This window comes from Puma concolor, chromosome D4 (assembly GCF_028749965.1).
Source record: "Puma concolor isolate L17-30 chromosome D4, mPumCon1.1.hap2, whole genome shotgun sequence".
Taxonomy (NCBI): domain Eukaryota; kingdom Metazoa; phylum Chordata; class Mammalia; order Carnivora; family Felidae; genus Puma; species Puma concolor.
The window spans coordinates 87,862,500-87,881,769 of record NC_141679.1 but is presented as its reverse complement, the minus strand read 5'-3'; the positions used below and the strand labels follow the sequence as shown (position 1 = coordinate 87,881,769).

Below are 19,270 nucleotides of genomic sequence, written 5' to 3'. Positions count from 1 at the left end.
GAAGTAGACAAATAACTGATCTTTTCAGGGATCGCCAGGGTCCCCAAAATTCTGTTGTCCTAAACTCTAGCGAGACATAGCTTCTGGATATTTTTCAAGTGTCCGAAACCTTAAGGTCATCAGCTGAGCAAGACATGCCGTACGGGAGGGACACAGGTCAGTACGGGGGCTTAGCTAGAAGACAGGACGGGACATTTCATAAAAGATAACCTCCACCTCCAAGCACAAAGCACGAGAGAGAGCCGCTCTCTCAACAGCCTTTTAAAAGGCGCAGAGTTGTAGGGGTGCGGAACCTCTAAAAACCAATCCAGAGCATATCCCCAACTGGAGGACAAAGGTTAAGAGAGTAATGTTTAGAAAATGCTGTTTAGGAAAAGACTCTTACAAAAGTCAGGAAAGAAACAAAACAAAGGAAAATAAAGGTATCGGTCAATGGTTTGAGGTCCAAATAGGACACTGGAGGTTAAAAGTGACTTGGGGACAGTGGGTAGAAGGTGTCCTGGGTACATGCGGGCACCAGAATGGCCGCTCCAGAGCCTCCAGACGCCACCTAAAGCTCGGCCTGTGTGGGGTGTGAACTAAGCCCCAAGTGACCCCGGGACCTCTATGGTCGCCAGCGTGGCCCTTACTGGTGGTCAATCTGCTCCTGGCGCACGGCTATGCTGCCCTGCTCCTCCAGCAGGTTCTCGCGGGAGGCTGACTGCGCGGGGTCCAGCTTCTTCACGTATGCAGCCGGCACGAAGCCCTGGCGGTCGTTCACCTCCACCTTCCACCAGTCCTAAGGAAACAGACGGAGAACTGAAAGCAAACTCCCAAGAAAGGGAGGAGCCAAGGAAGCCTGTGTGCGCACACGTGAACACGACGGCTCTAAGCGTGTGAAGAGGATCCTGTGACCGCGGCAAAGTCACTCCGCACAAGGACGGACCTGCCGGTCCTTTGTGACCTGCCGAGCATGGAGTGGGTCCCCAGGGAAGCCGCAGTGACACCCAACAGAAAGGACACCCTCCTGTTAGACACGCCAGAACGGCACTGACGCTGCAGCCACTAGCCACACATGACTACGTCCATTTAAATAAGTTAGAGTAATAACCACTTGCACCAACAGCTACCGCAGAGCCAGCACACACACAAAATGTCCACCGTCATAGCAAGTTCCCCTGGATAATGCTGTTGGGTAAAGCAGAGTCAGACCAGAAGGTCGGTTTAGCGTCTGCAGAAAAATACAAATCACCGGGTTTTTTTTGGTTTGTTTTTCTCAAACTCTCACGATTAGGGTAAACTGGGGGTGCAGGAGTAAGGGTCCTTAACAATGGCTGTGGACATTTCTCTAGCCTTAACTAAGACCTTGTGGGAATTATCAGATGATACATGGAGCACCAGGCACTGCACTTCAAAGCCACTGTCAAACCAGCACAGGTCAAGGGAAGAAGGCTAATGAACCAGGAAACATCGAAACATTTGAGCAGACAGAGCCTATGGGGTAATGCCACAGTGCTCTTCAACTATCTGCTGTAGCCACAGAGTCTAGATTAAGAACCGACAGTTCTTAAAAGGTCCTGAAAAGATGTGGCTCTAAAGAGAGGAAATTTCACCTCAAGGTGTTCAATCTTGAAGCCAAGCCATTCTCGAGACAGCTGCTTTCGGGCATTCAGGAAGATGGACAGATTAACCCTCGGGATCACACACGGGGTGAAGCGGTATCAAGGGGGAGACCGACTGGGAGGCTCTGGTCTCCTCGAATTCTAACCCAGCCGTGTTTTAGACACGACGACTCACAGACACGCAGCTGAGCAAAACCGGTAGTGCTCGTGGAAGGAAACGCACAACCACTTTCGATGCCTTGCCTTGTTGGTGCTGTTGAGTAAGGTGAGAATATCCCCTTTCTTCATGGTGACCTCCCGAGGGCTCTTCTCCTGATAGTCGTAGAGAGCCAAGACCAGCTCCTTCCCGGTCTCATCATCCATGGGGGCCACTTGTTGCTAAAAATCCAAAGGAAGGGCACACACGGTTAAAGGCTGTCTGTGGCGTGTCACCTGAGTCCACAACAGACTCCAACTTCAATGGCCGTACCAAATTTACCACATGCGTATTTGAGAGCTCTTCTCTGAAGCTATCAGTAAAATCTGACCGACCCCAGAACTTAAGCTGTTGGAAATCTTTACTCATTTTAAACTGTTTACGCATCTTTGTGTCACGGGACTTAGCAGTGAGGTCACAAGAATGTGACCTACGACTGGCACATCTGCCGGAAGTGCCCGGGCCCTTCAATTTACTGCGCGCCCCCCCACTCCCCACCACCCCAGGCAACCGCTAACTGCTGACACGAAAGCCCGGCTCACCCGGCATGACTGAGCCTGGTCCCGCAGAGCCTGAATGCTGCTGCCGTAGGCACTGAGATCCGACATCAGAGCTTCGTGTTTCTTCAGCAGAGCCTGAAACCAAAATCACACACTGTGACCACGCACAAGGAACCAGGGCGCCCCGTCCTTGCTGCCTCACTGACCTACCATCCTCCCCGGATAGCTGGTTCATTTACATGGGGATTTGATCACCTCCTGCTCCACACTTTCCCTCCCCATTTCTAATAAACATCATATTTGGAGAAAATATAAATTGGGACTCGTAGTATTATCTTTTCTCCCTGCCCCTGCATGACCATGCGGTCCTGGAAAAATACAAGGTCGATAAAGCACGGTATGGTGCACTTGGTGGCTCCCCCACCCACCTTAAGAAACAAACACTACCAACAAACCGAAGCCTGCCTTCCTTGAGGACGCTCCCCTCCCTCGTTACACGTAGTGCTTTAGCATCATCCACCACCACCACCCCTTCCAAAACTCTTCAGCTGTCCCCACCCCCATCTTCTGGGGGAATCCTGTATAGCACATGTCACCATTCGACTCTTCTGGGTTTTGTGAAGACTGGCAAGAAAAGAGGTAGGTGCAGGGGCCGCACCTAGACCTCTATGGATAAAATCTAAGAGTTTCGCTCAAAAACACCCACTGCTGGCAAAAAGATACGCCTGTGTATGTACGTGTGTACATGCGTGTGGAGAGCCAGACAAACAAGAATGGCAAAACGCTCGAGGTGGAAGGTAGGGACGGGAGGTCTCCTCTCTCCTTTGGCAAGTTTCCATAGTGGAAAGTACAAAATACTTTAAAACACACTAAAGAGCCAACGATGCGGACGCTGCACCTCCCACACACTGGTCACCTTCCCCACGGGCCCCAGCCCGAGCCCCGGCAGACTCCCCACACGCGGTCACCTCGGCTGAGTCCTCATCCTTCCCGTAGTCGGTGCTGCCCACGATGGGCTCCTTCTCCCGCATCCAGGACTCGGCCTCGTTGGCATCGGCAAAGTACTGCTGGGCCTGCAGAGAGTCTTCCAGGTCCTGCCGCCGCTGGGAGGCCTTGGACTTGAGTGACTCCCACTTCTGATTCAGTTCGCTGAGCTTGGCTTTCACATCTTCCGCAGCAAAATGGCCTGGAAGGCAGGCAGGGGAAAGGAAGACCACGCAAAGGAGGCCGACATGACGCCGGAGAAAAAGGTCCTCCGGGTGTCCACGGCACCTCCGCTACATCACTGTGGCAAGCCAGGCCCCTTCGTAACCCCCAGTTTTAGGAGAGGCTTGGGTCCCGGACTTCTAAGTAATTTGTCCAACTTTTGCATCCTCAAGCCTCCAGCCATCCAGATCTCTATCTGGACCCTACGAAGCAGGTATCCCAAGCTGGCACCAGTGATATGACTATAAAGACCTAACTAACAACAGTAGCCCCCCCAGTCCTCAGTCACTGAGACACGTGCCAGGCTGTTCCACACTCCGTCCCACATGATCTCACTCGCTCCTCGCAACTATTACCCACATCTCACAGGTAAGACATTCGGATCGAGAGGGCAGGGTCTAGTCAAGGTCATATAGTGAGAGACCGGGGATGGTCCTCAACCCCACAAGCCCAGTCTGACTCAAGTCCATACACTTAACCGAGGAGCAAACAAAGACCAAAAGCAAAGCCACTCCCTGGGTGATAACCGCTTACCTTCTTCCACCATGGCGTTCCCCTTCTGAGTCACTGCCTTGATGCGGGGTTCATGCCCAGCAATTTCTGCTTGGAGGGCTTGGTGTTTCTTCAGCAGATTTTGGACTCCAATCAAATCTTTGCCTGAAAGCAGAGACCGCTCCCTGGTCATCCAAGCCATCGAGAGAAAAGTCAGCCCTGTCGCTCTTTAAGATTCCACTGGGGTTCCAAGTTTACCTTAAACTTGACCTTCCTTGCTCTGATATGCACCTCCTTTACGCTATGAGGGTAGGGCCCTTTCTCAAACTTGAATCTTACCTCAGGGAGCCAGACTGACCTCTGTTGGTGGACGCGGCAATGGGTTCTTTCTCCCGAATCCACGTCTCCTCATCCTCAACGTCACGGAACAGTTGCTGCAAACGCAGAGAATCCGCCAGCTTCTGCTTTCGGGCAATCATGGGTTCTTTGAGTGCCTCATAGCGAGCCACGAGGGCTTCCTGCTTCTTTTTGATGTTTTCAGCATCAAAATGGCCAGCATCCTGGAACTGGCGGGCCTGAATGGTGATGCCATCGATTCGATCCTGGAAACAGGAAGGGACAGAGTCGTGAAAGCTTGCACCAGCATGCTCTGGTCTGACTCTTAACTTCAACTGTGACTCGGTCACATATGAAGAAAAACCAACACAGGTGTCTTCCCAGCCTGGAGAGTAATCTTTCTGCCTTCTTTTTCCCTCATCTTGGGCTCCCAGGAAACTGAGGGAGGAGTTTGATTTGAGAACAAGAGGGAATACACAGGGTCACCTAAGAAAATCAACACCTTTTATCCCTCAGAAAAACAGCAGGGCCTAGAAATCGCCTGCCGTTTCTCCAGCTTCACCACCACCAGCGGCCCAGGCAGCAGCCCCCGGGTCCCACTACCTGGTGAGCAGCCACGTCAGCCTCCAGCAGGGCATGCTTCTTCTGGAGGTTCTGGACGTTGGTAAGGTCTTTGCCATAATCGTCCGAAGCCAGATGACCTTCCACCTCATACAGCCACAGCTCAATATCTTCGACATTGCGGTTGAACTGTTGCTGCTGGTTGGCCTCGCGAAGCTTTATCCCTAGTCAAAGGAGCAGGCATGATTGTCCACCTGTTAATACTGTCCCTCGCCAGTGCTGCTCATTGACAACGGTACTTAGTGAGGAGCTAAGGGTCAGGGTTCCAGTCACTGCTTCACCCCCACCACAAAGGTAAAAACAAAACGCAGACTTGGAAGTCCTTTATTTTATTTGTATATTTTAAATATTTATTATGAGAGAGAGAGAAGAATGCACTTGGCTTGGGCGTACACTGGAGAAGTGCACAGAGAGAGGGGAGGGGGAGGGAGAATCCCGAGATCCATGAGATCACGACCTAAGCCGAAATACGTAACTGACTGAGCCACCCAGGTACCCCCAGAAGTCCTTTAAAAAGCATCCTAACCCCCATGAGAGAAGAGCGTTCAAGAATTATTAAAAGCCCTTGGCTCTCAGCCGAACTCTGATGTTCGGCGACAAGGACCAGTTAAGGGCAGGTGACCACATCACTCCCTCTCACTCAGGCTCCCCCACTACCCAGCACGTCAACCACATTTATCACATTAGCAAAGCATCAGGATTGCAAGCAAGGAACTGCTACACGGGAGAGGAGCGCGCAGGCCCGAGGCTGCCCAGCTCACCCGACCTATGTGGTTTGTGTCCCTACAACACTTCACCAGGAAGGGACACCTAACTCCCCAGCGGCCCTCACACTATCCGGGGAGGCTCCTTCTCTTACCTTTCAGTTCAGTGGCTTCCAGCAATTTCTTCCACAAACTGATGACCTCATTCATACGAGCTGCTACTTCATCCTTGGCATAGTGGTTGACATCAATCAGCTTTTGCCCCGCTTTCTCCAGGGCGTCAATGCGGCTCTGGTTGGCAGAGAGCTCAGCCTCAAAAGCCTGGTGCTTCTGTACTTTTCCTTGTAGGTTGGATGGGTCCTGCCAAAAAAGGAAGAAGGGGGTTCTACCTGGAACCCGAGTATGTCAAACTACTCTGTATTACCTTCCTGCTTCTCTTTCCTGGCAGGGGGCAGGGTGCAGAGAATGATAAGCTTATGTTAAATCGTGTGATTTTCAGAGCTCCTGATTTCTTTCTTTAGCTTCAATTTATCTTTGAGAGCTACATTTAGCTTCCTAGCCAAATGCTACAGCGCAATGCTGGCAGAACATTACTTTATAAGCTTCATCTGTGGCGGTTTTCATCTTCTCGTTGACCCAGCTCTTGAGCTCATCGGAGTCGCGGAAAAACTGCTGCAAGTGGAAGGAGTCTGCCAGCTGGGCCCGGCGACACATGGCTCTCTCGTGCAGGGCATTGCGGCGGCTCAGCAGCTGGAAGACAAGGGGCCTCATGACTCTCCCGTTCCTGCTCTCCAGAGACTTCTTCCAGCTCCAGAGGTTACACGGACAGGAGAGTGGGGACGGCGCGGGGAGAACAGAACGTACCGCATCTCGGCGGGTGGCCACGTCCTCCATTGCGTAGTGGTTGTTCTGAATCAGCTTGGTTGCAAATTCATCCAGTGCCTGGAAGAGAAGAGTAAAGGGCTCTTCACCAGCAAAAGCACGCGAGCACACAGCTCGGCCGCAGGAGCAAAGTAACTACCGTACAGGTCACAAAATGCTCTAAACCGAAACACAGGTCTAAGGTTTGCTGTGACAACATTTACCCCTCAACTTCTGAGTTTCTGGTTGACGTTATTAGTCAGATACGACAATGTTATGCTAGCTCCTTTCAGGACGTTCACTGCAGCTGATGTCATGACACATCTGATGTGACTGGACGGGGGTTCAGAACGGGTTAGCAGCCTGTTTACAAGAGGAAAAATACCTCTTACGTGAGCTCCAACCACTTTTATTTATTTTTCTCAAGCTTTTATTTTTAAGTAGTCTCGACACCCAACGTGGGGCTCGAGTTCACAGCCCTGAGATCAAGAGTCACACGCGCCCCGACTGAGCCAGCCAGGCGCCCTGAGCTCCAAGTACTTTTAGTGAAAGGTAAATCTCAATGTGGAGGTTTACGCATCAGGGAAAGATCCATCCCATGAGCGGAGGCAGGCCTCCCACCGGACCGTGAGCCGCCACCGTGAGATCTGAAGCCCCTACAGGAGCGCCTCTCACACAGATCCTCCGCTGCATCTGCGCAGAAACCCTTGAGGAGAACAGATGCTGGGCTGACTCTGAGGACCACCAGAAGGAATGAGAAGAGAGAGTCTTACTGTAATTTTTTCCTCCTGGGCGCTGAGGGACTTCTCGAAGTCCTCGTGCTTCTTGAGGAGCGCTTCCACACTATCCAAGGAGTCTCCCAGGTCTTCATTCAACAGGAAGGCCTTGTGAAAGAGAACAAAAGCACTCAGGGTGACACCCTAGCACTTTCATCAACTAAGGCTAGAAAGCAAAGGATATGCTGGCCAAAATACGAAAAGGAAGGAAGGAGATGCTATAGCCATAAAACTTCTCAGCTCTCTTCCAGAAAGTCTGACATCCTTTTAGATTCACTTAACATAAATTCACCAATAGTGTGAGTGCTAAGTCCCAGACCCAAAAAGAAAAAAAAAAAAAAGCCCTCTTCGGCAAAAGACAATTCCACAGCAGCAGACTCCTGTCCAAACCTGGGGCCGGTCCCGAGGGTCAGCCAACCCCAGCAGTGGGAGCAAGGCCGGCACAGCCACTGGGCGCTCTTCGTCACGGCCTCGTCACCCGACTCACAACGGCAACATGGGCACAAGTCAGCCCCCCCCCCAGGCAGCGCGGCGGACGGAGACGACGCGGTACCTCCTGCTTGCTCATCCAGTTGTCCACCTGCTCCGTGTCGCGGTAGAAGAGCTGCAGGTCCATGCACTGTTCGTACTGCTGCCGGCGCAGCTCCCACAGCTCCAGCAGGGCAGCCCGCTCCTCCGCCAGGATGCCCAGCTGCAGGAAGGAGGGGACACAGAAGCCGTGAGGGAGGGTGGGTCCTGCCGTGGCCCCCTCCCCCACCAGGCCAACAGAAAGGCTGCCCTGGAATTTCTAAGCCTCGTGCTAATCTTCCGGCCTCTCCTCTGGTTTGCAAAAGGGGACGAATTGCATTCACTTGTGGCAGCCGGCTCACGGGAAACCACACAAATCCTGAGCAGTTTAGGCTACATAGGAGGCAAGCGAGTTGATCTAGAATTAATTTACTGCCACGTTATCACAGGTGACTTAAGATCAAAATGGTAGGTAAATGTTAGGTAGAAGAGAAAGGGCATCTATCCAAAGGCAGGCAGTAAAAATGGAGGAAGGACTCTCAGCTGAGAAATGCCAACTCGGTGCGTCTTCCCATAAAACTTGGAAATTCAGGAATGCCCTAGAGCTAATTTTTAAGCTCCAAAGTTGACAATAAAGTGTCTTTGATTTCAAAGACTCTTTTTAATCTACGCAGTATTAAAACAGCATCATCATCTTAATGTTCCTCAGGTATCTTTACACTCAGATGTTGTGAAACTTTGAAATTATATACGTTTATATGTATAATTTGAAATTCATCTCTTTCTTATTGGCTCAACTCCCTGCCAGGTCCCCTTCAGGTAGAAAATGTACCATAAACATCCCAAATAAATGGAACTTTCTTTCTCTAATCAATCACGATACTACAAATAGGTCTTCTTCTTCGGTCTCTTAAGAAACTGCCCTTGAACTTCCTGGTACAAGTTCTACGTCAGCTTTCTCGCACACCATGGTGAATGCAGCCTGGATGCTCATGGGTGGATACCAGCTTTCAGAGACTCTCAAAGAACCTCTGCTCTCTTACCTTCTCCCGCACTTCATCCGAGGCATAATGCCCAGCAGTGAGCAGGGCCTGTCCAGACTCATCTGCGGATTTAAAGCTGTCCTCGTGAGCATCGATTTCACCCTAAAGGGAAAAAAGGCATAATTTATGCCTGGCAACTGATAAAAGAAAACAGAGTGGTCGAATTTTAAACAATCGTTACAAATCAGAACATCCCATCTCCAACAAGGAGCAGGGTCAATGATGAGGCCAGGTTCCCTGACACCGGTCGGGGTTACCAACCACGAGGGCACCGTTTACTGAGAAGCCTCTTTGCCACTGGCTTTTCAGGCCACCTCTGTCCAAGCCTGCCATGTTCCCACACGATTAAGGGTCCGAGCCCTGTCTTCTGTTCCACTGTCTCTCTGCCCTCACGGTGCCGGATGGGCGGATTTCTCAAAACCCTCAGTCTCACAAACCTCAAGATCATGACCTGAGCCGAAACCAAGAGTCAGACACTTAACCGACTGAGCCTCTCAGGCACTCCAGAAACCTTTCTTTTTAAGGTAAAGCCTATCAAAATCTCATAAAACTAGTTTTCTGTGGAATATACTTTGGGGAAAAAAACCAGAGTAAGAAACTTACACCAAATATGAAATTCAGCATTTAAACGAAGACAGTGTTTAAGATGGTTATGACTATTGTGCAAACTACAGCACTCTATCTTGCCAGGGCACAGCCCTTCATTTTCACAGACCACAGTTAATTTCCCAACATTTAACCCTCTTCACCATGTATGAGAAGCCGGCAGAGCCAGGCTCCAAAGGCAAAATCAACAATAATCCTATGGAGGGAGCCAGCTGTGAACAAAGTTTCAGCCACTCTGACTGCAAATGAGAGTGGTCAACCGATGCATTACAAGCTAAAATGTCTTTCCTTCTGAAAGATGTCGGAGATGCTACCTTGTGCTCCTGATGCCTGTCGAGCAGGGCTTCAGCCCCGGCCACATCATTGGCGAGCTCATCTGCATTGATGAGGGCTTTCATTTCAGTCACCCAGCTGGTGAGGTCGCGGAAGTCAGCAAGGAAGCGTTGAAGCCTAGGGAAATCCAAGAAGAGCCATGAGATGTGCCACGTTCCCAGTGGAGAGCCCAGGATGGAAAATGCCTTCCTAAAGCTTCGAAGTCTACGTCCTCAGAGGCCTAACAAACCATGAAAACCCTAATCCTGGGATACAGAAGATTCTTCCATCTAGACTATAAAGGAAAGTGAGAGAAGGCTGAAAGCAATCCTTTGAAATTTGGGTTCTGTCCATCATTGTAATTCCCCAATCTGGTCCCTCATTTCCAACCTCCTTGGCATTCCCAAGTTTGAGCTCTGGTTAGTAATTAGCATTCTTTCACTCCCCAATGCTTGATTTACTCAATTTTAGTGGTATATTTCCCTGGTGCTCCAATCACTAAGAAGAGATTCCCACTTCTATTGGTCATAACACAGCGATAGAAGCCGGAAGGATATTCATAAAGTCATAAATACTACGTGTGCGTGTGTGCGCACACACACTACAGAGTTGCCAGTCTCCAAATGTAACACAGGTAGGAAAGTCACTGGCACTTTCTTTGCACAGGAACTGGCAGGTGTACAGCAGCCCTCTCTCAGTGGGTAGAAGTGACCCCTAACCCCGCCTGCCCTCTTCTCTAAGAGGGGTCCAAAGGCGTGGGTCGCTGAGCCCCAGGGAGTTCTTCCTACCTGTAGGAGTCATTGAGGCGGGCATGTCTCTCGGCTGCCAGAGTCCGGATCTGCTCCCAGTTGGCAATGAGCTCCTCTCGCTTCACTTGAATCTGCGCGGCGCTCAGAGGGTGGGACTGCTGCAGGCGGTCGGCCTCGGCACACAGGGCTTTGACCTGGAAACACCCTCCATCAGACAGCGCTCGTGCCCCTTGCTAACTTCTCTGTGGGACCGGCTACTTTCAAAACCTACCTTGTCCTCCAAAGCAGCAAGGTCTCTCTCCAAACCCTCGTGCTTCCGCAGCAGAGCCTGAACGCTTGCCAGGTCTCGGCCAAAATCGTCAGAGGCCATTAACTGCTCCTTCTCCTTAATCCAGCTGATGGTCTCGTCCACATCCCTATGGAATGGAGGCACCGGCGCAGCCGCTTACGGCGACTGTCTAGGGCTGGGAGTGCCGCCCAGGCAGCTCCAGCATCTATGTGGCACATGCCACATATCCACCAGGCCCCCCAGGTATACACCCATGCCCAGCAGCCCTCTATGGCTCGGTACCTGTTAAAGCGCTGGACCTCAGCTGCCCCAAAGAGCTTCCCCTGTCGCTGAAGGGCCAGTCCCTTCAGCCGCTGCCAGGCCGCGTTTACTTCATCCTGCTTGGTCTTGATGGTCTCCTCCTCAGGGTGCTGCTCCTACACGAGGGAGAACACAGACCGGCCTGGGTCCTGAGCCCCGGGCTCCTGACAAGTGTCTGCTTCAGCAAACCTTCATCTTTCTGAAGAAACACTGGCTTTGTGTGTGAAATGGAGTGAAATTTGTTCAAAATGAGCTTCCGTTTCTTCTTGTATAAAAAGGGGAGAGCCATTCTCTGTCCCTCCGAGCAGTGCGGACAGTCCATAAAGCGGTTGTGGGCATCAGCACCAAAAACCTTCATGTTAACACATACCTTAACTGCAACTTTATGGTAGCTTCATCGATGCACCTACGTCCAATGCACCTGGTGCTGGAAAATCTGTCACCTCGGACACTCGGGAGCCTACCGAGCATTCCTGTCCATACACACGGTCTTCAGGGTGTGTTCCTGACTTCAGACTGGAGCTATTTCTTTAAAAGTACCCTTCCCCATGAACTACATTTTGGTTTTTGTCTTGACAAAAATGTGAAGTAATAAATGAAGCATTTCGGGGTTCTGGGATCCATTTGTGAGATCTTGGGCTTGGCCTGACTGCTCTTGTCAGCACGACCCTGGGAGGCCCCAAGATTCTGGGGCAGGGGGTAGGGCAGAGTACATCTCTCGCTGTGGAAGGATGAGGTGTTTCTGAGGAGTGCTGGCTCTTCTTTTGTCACTGGCCAGAAAGGCAACAAGTACCAGCCCTGAAGCAGATCCATAAATTTAAGATTTATACCCTGCAAATCAAATCTCCCTGAAAGCAGAAAATCCAGTTCCTACTACTTGAAGCCCCTGGAGAGATTGCTAAGGAGAGATTTCCACTTCTATTGGTCATAGCGCAGCAACGTAAGACAGAAGAATATACATACATAAAGTCATAAATACTATGTGTGCACTCTGGCGCCTGTAGCAGAAGCCGGGGATAAAGAAGCAGCTCACGGGAATGCACACGTAGGCAATGGGGAAAGGCTGCACTGTCCTCTCTCGATGGCTCAGAGCCACCAGTGGAGAGCCTATTCATTACAAGGTTCCCCAGGCTCCCAAGAGAGCCCTGGGACTTCACATCAAAATCAAAAGGAAAGGAAGAGAGCAGTCAGGCGTCAGTGGACACCTGCCAACTCTGAGAAGCATTCACCGCCACACCCTCACCTGACAGCCCTGGACGCCCAGCTTCAGCAGCCCCGTAAAAGCATCGCTGAGCCCTACCCGAAAGTGGGTGGAGGACACAGATCAAACGAACTCGGCCCTTCCTGCCCATGGCCACAAGTTAGAAAGCAGCTTCTAACTCAGGAATAAGCAGAATTGCTGCCTTATCTAAACAAAACTCTGAGACACGCTTTCCAAACCGTGCTCACACAGGACTCAGGGAACTGATCACCGAAATTTTCTTCTGGGAACACCGGACAATTAGTATCATGATGGGGGAAGAAGCACGTGGTGCTCTGCCACCTACCTGAATGAGTTTGGCAGCAAACTGGTTCACTTCATTAACTCTTTCTTCATGGGCAGCCATATCTGTTTGAAACTCTTCAAATTTCTTCTGTAAAACCTCCACGTGCTCCAGGTCCTGGCCCAGCTCCTCAGAAGTCACGATTGCTTCCTGCCCGGGAACCAACAGAGCCAGAGTCACCAACTGACACTCGGTAACCATGGCTCCCACTTATCACGAGCGAGGCCCACTGGGCTGGGCCGCGTTAGCTTTCGTGGATGCAGTTTTCCGTGTCCTTTGTGATCTGAGCTCCTCTTCCAGTTAAAAGGTTGAGCTCAGGGCACGTCAGGCTGAGCCTCCGGGTTCAGAGTTACAGAAGGGCGCGTGCTGTGGAGAGCAGCCGGGGCTGCGGCAACCCCACCACCAAGCGTCTTCCGCTGCTCACTCCGGCCCTCAGCTGGGCACACAGACACTCCTCCCGTGCTCTTGCTAAGGCTGACTCAGCAAACCTTCCTCCTGGAAACGTACCTTGTCATTGATCCAGTCCATCACGTCCTCGCACTCCCGCAAATACTGCACCAGCTTCTGCGCCTGCAGCAGTTTCACCCCCTTCTCCCGCATCTTCTCCAAGAGAAGTTCCCACTGGCGGTGCAGCTCCATCAAACGGGTCTGTGGGTGAGAAAAATCAGCCCCGGAGATCACAACCATCCCTATGGGATCTGGCTCCTCCACAGACTTCCCGCAGGTCAGAAACCTCACAAGTCAGAGGTTGGAATACATCTTTTAAAAGATAATCCCCCCCCACCCCAAAGATCATCTCCGAAGGAAGAGGAAATCTAAGTTTGAGAACGGGAAACAGCATCCACTTCACAGTGGTTCGGTAGGTCTTAACAAAATAGCTGACCTTTCACAGGTGGATTTATTCTAGTTTACTTCAGGGGAATTATTAATCATCATCAACTATTATATAAATAATATATGTAAATAATACAGAAATGCATAAATGATAATTATGTTATTTATAATTGTTATTAGTAATCAAATCATTAAGTGAGATTCCTGGGTCGGAAAACTAGTGGGGGAGGAGAGATGAGGAATTAACACAGAAATAACAGAAATCACTGAAGAGTTACTATGAATTTGCAGAGGTAGAGGGAAAAAATAAAACGAGAGGTCTTATGGGCATCATGAATGCAAAGAAACAATGATGAGGCACAAATAAATAGGAACACCTTTTCATATAAATTAGAAAAGATGGGGAGGGGGTGCCTGGGTGGTTCAGTCAGTTAAGCGTCGGAGTCTTGATCTTGGCTCAGGTCATGATCTCATGGTTCGTGGGTTTGAGCCCCATGTCGGGCTCTGTGCTGACAAAGCAGAGCCTGCTTGGGATTCTTTCTCTGCCCTGCCCCCGCTCATGCACACACATGCGCTTGCTATCCCTCTCGAAATAAATAAACTTAAAACACACACAAAAAAAGAGGTCCTGAAACATAATCAGCAATGAAAAGGATTCTTGGCAGAAAAGGTTTTGGCACTTCTGTGAAAAGACTGTTTGTGGTACATCTCAGGTAAGGTTCATTTCAAACCTCACCCAGTGGTAGCCACAGGCCCAAACATATTCACTTCCCAGCATCTTTGGGTTCTCACTGCAAGTCCTAGTAAGGACGTGTCAAGAACTGGGGGGGGAATTGATCATGCGTTCAAGCTGAGGGGACGCTTTCTGGTATCTAATCCAATCTTAATGTATTGACTAAGCCTCCCCCAAGATACTGGGAATTTCCATGTTAACACTGGCAGACACAAGGAAAACAAACCACAAGGGGGGTGGACACTCACAGGAGAGAAATCTGGGATCCACCCATTGTTGAGATGCCCCTCCCAGGCAGCTAAAAACTTGAAGGCCAAGGGGCAGCCAACATGGGTGGATTCTCTTAGAAACAAGGGTGTGGGTTTCATGTGAAAGGAGAAAACAACAGGGGAAATAAACACACAATTCACTTCCACCACCGATGGTTACAAAGAAGCCCCGCCAAGGAGAAGGAAGTGAAAGGCATTCCAAGGCAGAGGGGAAGGAACAGGCAAGCAGCAGCAACTCAACACTCCACCTACTCGGATGTGGGACCCAATGTGGGTGGCGGTGACTATGGGGCGCCACGCCGTCCGGTACGGTGTGAAAGTCTAAACCGGCGACAGACAGGTTATCCAGGACATAGAAGCAATCGTCACCATCCACCCCCGCCCCCACGTTAGCCTGCCTGCCAAATGAGGTTACTGAGTTATGGGGCCAGATAAAGCACCAAGCCAGGATCACCATGGGAACTGGGAACAAGACAGCAAAGATTAAATGAAAGCCCTTTGCTCAAATTAAAAACAAGACCACCGAAGGCTCACCAAAAAACCTCACCCTCTAAGTCAATGGTCAGTCTCCCACATGTTTCATGTTCACGCTCTCAGGTAAAGAACTAGGATAGGCCCCGCTCCAGGGCTGGAACAGCCCTCCTGTTCCTGGTGCATCTGACCTCGTAAACACTGCAGACTAGAGAGCCCAGATTCTCAAGCGCACCGCAGTTTGGGAACAGGAGGGAGCAGGCAGGCAGGGGCACTTGGGAAACACTGAAAGCTGACAGGGTGGAGAGGAAATCCTGGTTCTGACTCGGGTGGCTTTCTCAATAGGGGCATGAGAAAACAGCAGAAGGCAGAGGCAGCTGGCAGAGAAATTAAGGAAAGCGAACAGGAATGAAATATAGCTTCGAAAAATAAAGCAAATAGTTGTCAGCAAAGAAAGGCGTAGATTGGAATTCCAATTCTGTCGCCTACTAGCTGTGGGATTTGGAGAAGTTACTCAAACTTCTCTGAGCTTCAGTTTCTTCCCTTCCATATTGCGGGGATAAGGGCTACCTAGGGAGCTTCTAGTCAAGATCTGAGATTACATACGTCAAGTCCCATGGCAAAGTGTTTGCACATAAATGGCTACTCAACAAACAGTAGCTAGTAGTACTTTTAAATGTTGCTTTAATAAGATCTCCAAACAGGGAGGAGGGTATTTACTAACAGAGCAGAATGAAGTGAGCTTTGGGTCCCTCCCTCTTCAGATTAGCTACTATAAAGTCAAACACTTGATCTATTTCTCCTGTTCCCTATCTGTAGCCTGGTTATACTGCTGCAGAGCTGCAGAGCAATGCCACGCACTCTGAGAAAACAACTTTTATCCAGGAAATAATAAGGCATGCCACTTTCGTTTACCATAAGACTGTATACAAAACAGCGGGAAAATGAGCAGAAGACATTTGTACTTAACGGCAGAAACACAGACGACATTACCCAAATGAGTCGAATATAATTAAACAGCTGGTCATATGGCATTTAGAATTTACTCTTATTTCCTATTTACAATCATTACTAGTAGTGATTAACTATTAATAATAAGCTAACTGCAAGTCTTCAATATGAGACTGCAGAGTATATCAGTGCAAAAGAGACACTAAGTATTTACTGTTACAAAACCACTAGGCCAGACCCCAGGGGAACGGAGGCTCTACAGGGGGTCAGGAAACAAGCAGCAGAGGACGTGACACTTCTAGTGACACTTCTAGCCGGGCTTTTGGATGTAGCTTTCATCTAAATCTTCAAGACGGCCTCGACTGGTAAGGACTGAAAAGGCCAGTCCCTCCATGGAACATGACTTTGGATAACAAAGAACACACACAGACAGGTATGACGTTAAGTCAGAAACAGTTAAGAACATCTGGTTATGAGGAACTAAGCGTGTGTACTTCACCCTCAAGAGGTTTGCTTTCCCTTTAATACCCTGGTATTGGAAATGGCAGAGCAGGGAAGGATCAATTGTTGCCCCGGCTCCAGCGAACTGGTACCAAACAAGTCAAATCAAAGAACGTGAGGACACCTGCTTCAAAGTTGGCTCTATCACCATGGTCACCAGCAGGTGCCACAAGTCTCTGCTTACAGCTGGACCATAAACTCAAAACTTGCTCACTAGATCTCAGCAAACCAAGATCCAGACATCGAGTTTTGCCAATGGAGAACTTTATAGCATCTGTGAGTAATCCTACTGATCTTTCTGTCTTGATCTCCAAATTCACCAAATTCACCAACTTCCCATCTAATTACCATCTGTAAATTTAAGTTTAATTTATGTAATCTTCTTTAAAGTATAATCGCATTCTAATTTGTTCTACAAAAAGAATTATTTCCCCACTGAGCATACACATACTTGTTTGTATTCACACTGAATCATCGTATTACAAAGGCAAGATTTGGGTAACTCCTTTCAGAGACTTCACAAATTCTTTTAAAAAGCTAGAAAAGTCTTTTTTAGAAACCCTAACTGGCATTTAATCCACACTCTTCCGCCAACCAGACAGCCACCCTTACCAGTACCAGATGGCCACCCGTACCAGGCACTACTCCTACTCACCCTTATGGTTTCAGACGCAAAATGCCCTTCTGAGATCATCAGGTTTCCAGTCTCATCCAGTTTAACAATGGCTCCCGAGTTGGCCTGCACTTCAGCTTCGAAGGCCTGATGCTTCTGAAGCTTGCCCTGTTGATGGACCATGAAGTGAGCCACAGCTGCAATCACACAGCATTCACCATTCTGCCCCCCACCCAGGCCCCCTTATTCCTCCCCTCCTGCATCCTGCATCCAACTTCCTCTAATTATGGACACTCATCATTCCCCTCATCCCCTTCACCTGCTCAATTACTCAAATACTCTCACCTCATCTATACTGGCTTTCTGGAAGCTTGGCCACCAAGGACCACCAACTTTGCATTGCCTACTTCTACGGTCTACCAGGAAATTAGTCCTTGTGTGAACATCCAATCCCCTTTAGAAATACAGAGCCAGGGGTGCCTGGGTGGCTCCGTACCCAACTGAGCGTCCAACTTCGGCTCAGGTCATGATCTCACAGTTTGTGGGTTCGAGGCCTGCATCAGGTTCTGTGCTGACAGCTGGGAGCCTGGAGCCTGCTTTGGATTCTGTGTCTCCCTCTCTCTCTGCCCCTCCCCCCACTCATGCTCTGTCTCTCTCAAAAATAAACATTAAAAAAAATTAAATATAGAAATATAGAGCCACATCAACAGCTTTCTCAGCACATACGATTTGCCCTTGAATAATAATCCTTCTGCATTCACTCATGACATGACACTTTCTCTTCTTAGACTAGTCTGGTAAAGTAAGAGAACCGTGCTCTCCACTTGATTAAAAAAAAAAAAAAAAAAAAGTCTTTCACCAAAACCAATAAGGCTTTGTCCTTTTTTAAAAAACAACTTCACTGAGGCATGACTTATGCCACAAAATTAAGCAACAATTCAATGATTTTTAAAGACTTGTTTATGATAAGACTTACCAGTGAGTTGCTTAAAGAGATACCTAACTATAAATTTCCACCAGCAACACTGTTAGTATAACTTTCTTAAAAACACATATTCTAAGAGATCAACCCAGACCCTCCCTGAAAAATGGTGAAGGATCACCAAAGGTTGCAAGGCAATGGTTTGAGAACCATCAGCTTGAAGCATCCAGAAAAGATGACTACTTACCAGATTCCACAAATGCCTTTAGTGTATACAGCATAACACCTACTACACCAAGGGTTTTTCAGAACAGTGAGTCAGTCCTGACTTATGTCTGATCTACATTCTTCTTGCTGTCCAACCTCTCAAGGTCATAATTAAATGACCTTGGGTGATTTGGGGGCAAAAACATATGAACTCTTGAATTCTGGCAAGAATCTGAGGGAGATGAGACGCACCTGCAAGTTGGTTGGGTCCTTATAATTCTCATCAGATGCAATCTGAAGTTTCTCCTGAATCCATTTCTCCAGCTCCTCAGCATCTCTCTGGAAAAACTGGAATCGGTAAGAATCTTCAAGCTTCTGGCGCCTAAGGGTTGAGAGCTCCTTGAAGCGGTGGTATCTGTCGAGGACCTGCTGCCGCCTCTCCTGGATGTCCTCTGCTGTTTCCAGCACTTTGACCCCACTTGGGTCCATTTTCTGAAAAGACAGAATGCCCTGAAATAAGCACTACGAGACCAGAGTGGATTTAATGGAATCAGCCTCTCGGAAGGCAAAAATTCTCAGACAGCCCATGCAGATGAAAAAAAGTAATCCGTCCCCAGGATAGAACAGTGAGCCCAGATTCTATTCCTTTGTAAAAACTGGTCATCTACTGGCCTGCAACACCTGCCTACATGGCTCCCTCGGAGGATGTCTAACCAATACCACAGTGAAACCCAGCAAAAAATACAACCGGGAGAACTAGAGCTTACCAGCAATTCTACAAGGGCTTTGAGAATTTAAAGGAAATACCAAATTGGTACTCAAAGGATATACTGAGGGGTGCCTGGGTGGCTCAGTCGGTTGAGCATCCGACTCTTCATTTCAGCTCAGGTCATGATCTCACAGTTCGTGAGTTCAAGCCCTGTACTGGGCTCTGCGCTGACAGTGCAGGGCTTCCTTGGGACTCTCTCTCTCTCTCAAAATAATTAAATAAACCTTAAAAAAAAAAAAGGAATTATTGGGACACCTGAGTGGTCCGACTCTCGGCTCACGTCACTGGCCTCACTGTGGATTCAAGCCCCTTGTTGGGCTCTAATGGCACAGAGCCTATCTGGGATTCTCTCTCTCT

The 19,270-nt window shown here is 49.2% G+C and overlaps 1 protein-coding gene across 2 annotated transcripts in view; it reads right to left on the bottom strand.

Annotated features, from left to right (window-relative positions):
• The window catches only part of SPTAN1 (spectrin alpha, non-erythrocytic 1), a 59,351-nt gene that overhangs the window by 31,774 nt on the left and 8,307 nt on the right, over positions 1-19,270 (bottom strand). For both annotated transcript variants that reach the window (XM_086684197.1, XM_086684198.1), the window contains exons 2-22: positions 18,397-18,636; positions 17,058-17,183; positions 13,151-13,291; positions 12,647-12,793; positions 11,082-11,215; positions 10,782-10,926; positions 10,550-10,704; positions 9,764-9,899; positions 8,844-8,945; positions 7,847-7,984; positions 7,291-7,401; positions 6,521-6,598; positions 6,251-6,406; positions 5,812-6,016; positions 4,935-5,116; positions 4,354-4,597; positions 4,038-4,160; positions 3,266-3,483; positions 2,340-2,432; positions 1,845-1,979; positions 630-778 (exon numbers count right to left, since the gene is read on the bottom strand). In XM_086684197.1, coding sequence (XP_086540323.1) covers positions 630-778; positions 1,845-1,979; positions 2,340-2,432; positions 3,266-3,483; positions 4,038-4,160; positions 4,354-4,597; positions 4,935-5,116; positions 5,812-6,016; positions 6,251-6,406; positions 6,521-6,598; positions 7,291-7,401; positions 7,847-7,984; positions 8,844-8,945; positions 9,764-9,899; positions 10,550-10,704; positions 10,782-10,926; positions 11,082-11,215; positions 12,647-12,793; positions 13,151-13,291; positions 17,058-17,183; positions 18,397-18,636 — 3,158 coding nt within the window. The remainder of the gene's footprint in view (positions 1-629; positions 779-1,844; positions 1,980-2,339; positions 2,433-3,265; positions 3,484-4,037; positions 4,161-4,353; positions 4,598-4,934; positions 5,117-5,811; positions 6,017-6,250; positions 6,407-6,520; positions 6,599-7,290; positions 7,402-7,846; positions 7,985-8,843; positions 8,946-9,763; positions 9,900-10,549; positions 10,705-10,781; positions 10,927-11,081; positions 11,216-12,646; positions 12,794-13,150; positions 13,292-17,057; positions 17,184-18,396; positions 18,637-19,270) is intronic.